The 8903-nt window shown below is 44.0% G+C and overlaps 1 protein-coding gene across 5 annotated transcripts in view; it reads left to right on the top strand.

The window, feature by feature from the left end:
* The window catches only part of LOC109919800 (retinoic acid receptor RXR-alpha-A), a 71191-nt gene that overhangs the window by 52963 nt on the left and 9325 nt on the right, over positions 1 to 8903 (top strand). For all 5 annotated transcript variants that reach the window (XM_048613517.1, XM_048613518.1, XM_048613516.1 and 2 more), the window contains one exon: positions 8363 to 8532. In XM_048613517.1, the coding sequence (XP_048469474.1) occupies positions 8363 to 8532 (170 nt within the window). The remainder of the gene's footprint in view (positions 1 to 8362; positions 8533 to 8903) is intronic.

The raw sequence follows: 8903 nt of genomic DNA, 5'->3' as shown, positions 1-8903 counted from the left end.
CTTTCTGAAGAAGGGTCGAGGCCCGAAACGTCAGCTTTCCTGCTCCTCTGATGCTGCTTGGCCTGCTGTGTTCATCCAGCTCTACACCTTATTATCTCAGATTCTCCAGCATCTGCAATTCCTACTATCTCTTAACCCATTCAGGCTGTGATACCTACCATGGTTGGACATCCTGTTAACATTCACTGTTCTGGCTCCAGAAATATGGCCAGCATCATGAGATGGATGTGGGGTGGGAAGAAAGGGACAGAGGGGTCAGACCTGGGGCGGTAATAATAGAAGACTGTGCTTAGGAGAGAGCAGCAAGAGTGTTAGTGTGGGGAAGGTACAGCCCCAGATGTGGGCATGCACTCAGAGATAATGGACCCTGGAGGGGCAGGGCAGTAGTTGGTGGTGTGTCTAGGGAGGGCGCAGTATGGTAGATAGAATGTTCAGAGAGGCTAATGAGTGGGTGATGGTGGGCCCAGAGGGGACAATATAGTAGGAGTGGGCCAGTGTAGGCAGTGTGAGGGATAGTGATGTGCAATAGGGCAGAGTGGAAGGGGGGTTGGGTTTCAGAGTAAGTCATGCAGAGGAGCTGTTATTGGCTGTTGATGGAGGAGGAGCGGCTGTAAGGGTGATGTTTGTTTAGATCCAGGTGAATATACAGGCAGTCAGCACCAAGGCCACAGTTGGGTTCCTGTGTAGCTCTGCCGTCTACTAACCAAGGTGTGCCAATCTTCAACACAGGAAACCTGGAGACATCCGTCAAGGGGGGCAGAGGGTGTGGAGGTATGGCATGGGTGCGGTTTGGGGTGGGGATGGTAGGAAGTTGGTGAGGAAATCTCTTGCAGAGCGGTCAGTAATCCAGCTGCAAGTGGAGTCGTCTTCAGGGTAGCCAGTAATGTGAGACTGTGTTGATTATAGTCTCTGGTTGTAAGCCATATGCAGCAAACAACCAAGCCATGCAACTGTTTCTAAACACCTTTTAAAATCAGTCATTTTGAAATGCACTGACTGTTCTGTTGGTAAATGTAGCAACCATTGTGTGCACAGGAAGATGCAATAGTTTTTTGTGGGAGGCGTATTGCCTGAGGATGGGAACTGTTGACACCCTTGGAGTATATAAGGAAAATAGGAAAGAACTTAAGTAAGGGATTAGAAGGGCTAAAAGGGGCCATGACAAGTTGTTAGCAAACATGATTAAGGAGAATCCCAAGGCTTTTTATACACATATAAAAAGCAAGAGGGTATTCAGGGAAAGGGTTGGCCCACTTAGGGACAAAGGAGGGAATCTGTGTGTGGAGCCAGAAGAGGAAGGTGAGGCCCTAAATGAATACTTTGTGTTGGTGTTCACCAAAGAGAAGGAATTGGTGGAGGATGATCTCAGGGAAGGGAGTGTCAAATTTCTAAGCCAAGTTGCTAATAAAAAGGAAGAGATGGTTTGTCTTGAAAAATATTAAGGTAGATAAGTCTCCAGGTCCTGATGGGACCAGGTCCTGATGGGATCTATCCTAGATTATTGAAGGAGGCAAGACAACAAATTGCTGAAGCATTGACAGACATCTTTGTATCTGCTTTGGCCACAGGCAAGATCCTAGAGCATGGGAGAATAGCCAATGTTGTCCCGTTGTTTAAGAAGGGTAGCAGGGATATCCCAGGAAGTTATAAGCCTGGGAGCTCAGATTGGTGGTCGGAAAATTATTGGAATAGATTCTCAGGGACAAGATCTATAAGCATTTAGAAGCAAATGGACTTATTAGCAACAGACAGCATGGTTTTGTGTGGGGGAGGTCATGCCTCACTAACATGAACGAGTTTTTTGAGGAGGTGACGAAGATGATTGATGAGGGAAAAGCAGTTGATGTTGTCTACATGGACTTCAGTAAAGCCTTTGACAAGGTCCCTCATGGCAGACTGGTACAACAGGTGAAGTCACATGGTATCAGAGGTGAGCTGGCAAGGTGGATACAGAACTGGCTTAGTCATAGGAGACAGAGGGTAGCAGTGGAAGGATGCTTTTTGGAATGGAAGGTTGTGACTAGGTGTTCCACAGGGATCAGTGCTGGGACCCCTGCTGTTTGTGATCTACATAAATGATTTGGAGGAAAACATAGCTGGTCTAATTAGAAAGCTTGCAGACAGTACAGAGATTGGGGAGTTGCAGATAGTGAGCAGGATTGTCAGGAGATACAGCAGGATATAGATCAGTTGGAGGCATGGGCAGAAAAATGGCAGATGGAGTTGAATCTGGACAAGTGTGAGGTGATGAATTTTGGAAGGTCAAGTACAGGTGGAAATTATACAGCGAATGGCAGAACCCTTAGGAGCATTGATAGGCAGAAGGATCTGGGTGTTCAGGTCCACAGATCACTGAAGGTGGCAGCGCAGGTAGGTAAGGCAGTAAAAAAGGCCTGTGGCATGCTTACTCTCATTGGAAGGGGCATTGAGTATAAGGATAGGCAAGTTATGCTGCAGCATTATAGAATTTCAGATAGGGCACACTTGGAATATTGCATACAGTTCTGGTTACCATACTACCAGAACGATGTGTGGATGCTTTGGAGAGGGTCCAGAAAAGGTTTACCAGGAGGTTCCCTGGTATGGGGGATTTTAGCTATGAAGAAAGGTTGGATAGACTGGGTTTGTTTTCACTGGAATGCAGGAGGTTGAAGGACGATCTGATAGAAGTTTATAAGATTGTGAATGGCATGGATAAAGTGGAAAATGTGAGGCTTTTTCCCAGGATGGAGGGGGTCAATTACTCTGGGACACAGGTTCAAGGTGCTGGGTGGGAAGTTTAAAAGAGATCTGAGAGGCATGTTTTTCACATAAAGGATAGTGAGTACCTGGAACGTGCTGCCAGAGAAGGTAGTGAAAGCTGACACAGTGGAAGCATTCAAGAAGCACCTGGACGAACGCATGAATAGGAAGGGAATGGGGGGATACGGATCCTGTAAGTGAAGACAGTTCTAGTATGGAACAGCAAAATGTTCAAAACAGCATACGCTTGGAGGGCTGAAGGGCCTGTTCCTGTGCTGTATCGTTCTTTGTTCTTTGAGTCACAAGGAGACCCTTACTATTCTTCCTTTGATTAGGTAATAGAAGTATTAATGCTCTCGGTAATAGGAAGAGGTGAAAGAGCCTCCATTGAATGCCTCACCAAGAAGAAAGTCGGGAGGCCTGTTGTCATGCAAGATGAGATAGGAGAGAAGAATGATGCCCTTCGTTTTGTTTTCCTCTGTCAATCTGTTAACTTTGTCCACCTCCGTCAACCCATCTGAATTTTTGTCCCTTGTATCTTAACTTGCACCAGATTCCATTCACACAATACCGTGTACACACTGACCCCTACTGGCTCCTGGTTAATCACTGCCTTCTGTTTTAAATTCTCATTCTTGTTTTCAAATCCCTCCATGAATTCACCCTTCTCCATCTCTAAAATCTCCTCTAGCCCCGACATCTCTCCAAGATCTTTGTGCAACTGTAATTCTGACCTACTTAATCGCTCTGCTGCTGGTGGCAGCTTTGGCTGCTCAGGCCCTAAGCTGTAAAATTTTCTCCCTAATTCCCTCACTGCCTCCTCGTTTTACTCCTCTAAGATTTGCTGGAGATGTACCTCTTTGACCAAGCTTTTGGTCACCTCTTCCAAGTATCTGCTAATGTGGCCCCATGTTAAATTGTTTTGTAATTGAAATGCCTGTGAAATGTGACATTTCACTATGTTAAAATTGTTCACTTTGAATTACGCTGAAAGCCTTAAAGAGCAGGAACACTTGAATACAAACAGTATAAACAAAGGGTTTACTTTTAAATTAAGCCAGCCTGACTTTTTTTTAATTTACATTAATTAACCATATGAAGCTTTCCATAGGCTTTAATTTGGAGCAACTTGGCCTTTGGAAGTTATTGGATTGAGATATTCCAATAAAAACGTGCTTTAATCAGTCTTGTTTAGTGGATGTGCTGTGGTTATTTGGAGTGTGTTTGTTGAAGAAATAGCATACTGAGCACCAATTCAATGCCAATAATATGCTCTTAATAATCATTGAAATAAAGGAACAGAAGTAGGCCATTCAGCACATTAAGGCTGTTCCACCATTTAATCCAATCATGGCTGATTGAACAGTCTTTTATTCACTCCATCCACATTGTTAATCAAAAATGTGTCAACTTCTACATTAAATTTACTTAAAGACTGATCTTCCAAAGCCCTCTGGCATACAGAATTCCAAAAATTCATTATCTCCCGAGTAAAAACGTTTCTTTTCGTCTCAGTCCTAAATAGCACCCCCTTATTATTAAACTGTGCCCCCGGTTCTGATTCCTCAACCAGGAAACATCTTACCTGCAGCTACTCTGTTTATCCTTTAAGTATTTTTGTAAGTTTCAATGAGATCAGCTGGCATTCCTTGGAAAGATTAGAAGTGTACAGGCCCAGTTTGTCCAATCAATCTTCGTAGGACAGATCCTCAATCCTCGGATTTGTTACTATTTCTGACTACTTTATAAAACTTCAGTCTTCTACAATCCTTGAACTCTTTTGTCAGCAACAGTTGATTAACCTTATATTGAGTTTTTGCACTTGAAGGAATCTATATTGCTCTAAGCAAAACTGTAATAGTTCTTTAAAGACTGTCGATATAGATTCCACTGCCGATGTCCAATCTTGCCTTTTGATGTATTTACCCAATTCAACTCAGCCAACTTGTGCTTTCATAATTTCCCTTGTTCAAATTTAACATCTTTGCTCACCTTCAAACATAATGTAAACTTCTATCATATTGTGGTCACTCATCCCTAAAGGTTCTTTCAAAATTTGTTAATTGGCCTTTTTCCATTACATAATCCTAGATTTAAAACAGCCTGTCCTCTAGTTGACTCAACATAACCATCACAAACACACTTCAGAAACTGGTCTTCCACAGCTTTAGTCCTCAATTGGTTTACCCAGTAAGAAGATCAGAGTCCCCCATGATAACTGTGTTGCACAAGCTACATACGTCTGTCAATTAACATCATGTCCCACATTACTACTACTATTTGGTGACCTGTAATAACTTCAACCAAAGTCTGCTGCCTCCTGCTGTTTGAGTTACACCTAAAGAGACTCCACACATTGTTCTTCTAATTTGAGATTCTCCCTCTTTAACGTACTGATCCCATCTCTTATTATCAGTGCAACTTCACCTCCTTTTCCTGCTTGCCTGTCCTTTCCAAACATTGCATATTCTTGAATATCTAGTACCCAGTCCTGATCACCATGCAGCCATACTTCTGTAATTACATTGATATCCCAACCATTTACCCTCTTTGTAACTTTAGATCATCTATATTATTGTGAATTCTGCATGTTTTTGCATAGAGTGTCATTAACTTTGAGTATGCAGAATGATGCAAAAAAGACAATGCTCTGTTTTGATTTTCCTGTCTTTTAGCTTCCCTTGCAATTTTTCTACTTCCTTGTACAGACTTAACTCCCTTCGTATTTAGGTTAGCCCTCAGGTTCCCATCCCTCCTAGCAAGTATCAGTTCAGAAGCAGAACTTGCCTATTTCCTTAAAGAAACCCTGTTGAATCTTCCTATTGTTTCACCTACACTGGCAATTTGTGGTAATCTCCCTGTTTTGAATCAATGCATAGAATATTACAGATTAATTTAGTTTCTTGATCCTGAATCATATTGAAATCTGTTTTGCATGGGGTACACTATAGCCTTTTCCAACTTAGTGAACCTCCTAATCCTATCAGTTCTCCTATTGTGGGTGTGACAGAAGAAGGGTTTGGATTTGAGGCAAGAAAGGAAGCTGGCGAGCCTGGATTCAGACTCCAGTCCTTGACCTTGTGATTCAGAGTCGAACACACCAGCCAGTGGGCAACAACAGAGTGTGGAGTGAGATTGATGGACATAGGTAATGATGGCCCGATAATATTCCCTGACAGTGCAGTGTAATTGGAGTGTAATCAGTGAGCCATAGCAGCCTCTTCATACTCTTCATGATAGAAGGAGACTTATTGCTCATGAACTCTCATACCTTCAGGAGAAAGAGCTGAACAATATCCAGACATGGCAAAGAATCTTTGTGCTACACAAAGGCAGGCAGTGGCCATTTTCAAGAAGACAGAATCCAACCACTGCCCCTTGACATTCAAAGGTACTATTATTGCTGAATCCTCCCACTGTCAACTTTCTGGGGGTTACCGTGACTAAAAACAAAACTGGACCACACATATTAATAGCATGGTGACAACAGCAGGTCAGAGGCTTAGAATTCTGCAGTGAACAAACAAACTACAGCTTCCTGAATGAGAAGAGATGGAGATTAAGATAAAGAAGAAAAAGTGTGCTTATGAGAAGGGTTAAATAGAATATATAATTGAGAACCAAGCTGAATGCGGAAGATTCAGAAGAAAGGTTGAAAGAGCAAAAGTGAGAAACAAAGATAGGTTTTGAGCAGGGCCTAGCAGCTAACAGAAAGGGGAGTCCCAAAGTCTTAGGTAGTCATGGTAGGCAGTGAATAGGTGGTACAAGGAGAGTAGCCCTGGGGATTAGGGACTATAAAGGGGATTTACACATTGTGGCCGGGACGTGGCTGTGGTGTTAAATCAGTACTTTGCATCTGTCTTTACTAAAAACAATGGAGTTGCTTCCCAGGCCAGGGTGATGGGAGGAGAAAGCTCAAATCACTGAAAGGGATTTAAACTGTCAGAGATATTAGATTGGCTCTTGGTGCTTAAAGCTGATAAGATGTTGGGACCAGAGAAGATGCAGGATCAATCAGAACATGCCTGATCCGATATTCTTCACGTCCACTTTCCTGCCCTTTCCCCATAGCTGTTGATTCCCCTACTCATCAAAAATCTATCTATCTCAGCCTTAAATATGCAGCTGTCCTTGGCAAAGAGTTCCAGAGACTTTCACCCCTCCAAGAGAAGGAATTCCTTCTCGTCTCAATCTTAAATTAGCCCTCTGGTTCCTCTTCATAATATTGTGTCCTTAGATGTTGTATCCACACAAGGTACAGTCCGGGGTGTCGATTTAGTCTCTTATCTGAAAGCTGGCAGTGCTGTACCAGAATGTCAGCTCATAGTTTTGTGCTCAGCTCCCTCGAGGAGCCAGAGTGCTCCCAACTCATACACAGCTGAGACTTAAGTAACTCAAGTCCAACAAGCAAATGGTATGTTAGATTTGCTGCAAATAGATTCTGGAATATCAGTGTCAATAATTATTTGTGAGCACTGGTGAGGCCACACCTAGATGAATGTGAAACAAAAACCGAAATTGCTGTAAAATCTGAGCAGATCTGGCAGCATCTGTGGAGAGAAATCAGACTTAATATTTTGGGTCCAGTGACCCTTCTTCAGAATATTCTGTTTTCCAAAATCTGCAGTTCTTTTGGATTTTTGCCTAGAAGAATATGTACAGTTTGGGTCTCATTTTTCTCCTCTGCCTACCTTTAATTTGTGTCCCTCTGGTCACTGATCCTCCTCCCATTGAAAACCATTTCTCCTTTATTTATCAAAACTCTTCATGATTTTTTGTGACCTCGATTAGCTCTCATTGAAACTTCTCTGCTCTAAGGAGAACAATCCCACGTTCTCGAGGCTGTTCACATGAGGAAGACCCTCATCCCTGGAGCCAATGAGCGAATCTTCTTGAGATCCTTCCAGCACACACACATCCTTACTCAAAACTCTGTTGTATCGAGTTGGTCCAGCTCCAGCTAGGATACAACCACTGAATTCTGAAAGGTTTAATGTAACTTTGTTTTTATTGTATTATGTGTCTCTGTCTATGAAGCCAAAAATCCTGGATGTGTTTTATTTTTAAAACAGATTTCAGATTCTGTCTTTTGTTTCTGAATTCTCATGTGTCTGTGTTCCTGCACCCCATGATAAATGAGTTGTTGAATTTGACTGGCTGTTTGTTTAGTGGAGAGCTCCGAAATGTAACGTTGCATTTTCCTGATAGCAGAGGCTGCAATTGTGTCTCCTCCCTGTACATTCCCAGGCTGGGCAAACATCTCAGCATCAACAAGAGGAGTGTCAAATCTAAGGTTGTCTGGTCAGTGAGACAGGAGCTATCTTGGGTTCATTCTCCTGATCTGAGTATTGTCATTGAAGCTGGGAGACTTTGTGCTGCCATTGCAGTTGAATATGTTCACCGGAGGGAGCCAGCAACAGTAGAACACCCAGCACCTTCGAGGGAGAGAATGGGGTAAAGATGTGTCTGAAACAAATGCTTTAAAATAAACTCAGCAGCAGCCTGGGGAACAGGTAATGGAAGTGTTCCTGAAACATGATTGCTGTATGAGATATTTTCACAGTTGCGAGGAGTTTTCATGAACTGGGCCCGCAACAGTTATCCCCTTTCTCACCTGCAGCGGTCCAGGAGGAGAGACAGCGAGGTAAGGACAGGAATGAGAACGAGGTGGAGTCAACAAGCAGTGCCAATGAGGACATGCCAGTGGAGAAGATAGTGGAGGCTGAGCTGGCTGTCGAGCCCAAGACTGAGACTTACATCGACTCCAGCCTCGGCATGGCCAGCAGCTCGGTGAGTATGCACAGCACTCACCACATGCCAGTAAATTCCAGTACCTCCAGTACCATTAATAACTCGTTACTGACCCTCCGACGGTGCGGCGCTCCTTCAGCGCTGACCCTCCTGTGCAGCGCTCCCTCAGCACTGACCCTCCGACGGTGGGGTGCTCCTTCAGTGCTGACTCTCCGACGGTGGGGCGCTCCTTCAGTGCTGACCCTCCGACGGTGCGGCGCTCCTTCAGTGCTGACCCTCCGACGGTGGGGCGCTGACACTCCGACGGTACGGTGTTCCTTCAGCGCTGACCTCCAACAGTACCCACTCCTTCAGCGCTGACCCTCCGACGGTGCGGCGTTCCTTCAGCGCTGACCCTCCGACGGTGCGGC

Source organism: Rhincodon typus, chromosome 28, assembly GCF_021869965.1.
Source record: "Rhincodon typus isolate 14 chromosome 28, sRhiTyp1.1, whole genome shotgun sequence".
NCBI lineage: Eukaryota > Metazoa > Chordata > Chondrichthyes > Orectolobiformes > Rhincodontidae > Rhincodon > Rhincodon typus.
The sequence above is the reverse complement of the archived record's forward strand: the minus strand, read 5'-3'. Positions and strand labels throughout refer to the sequence as shown.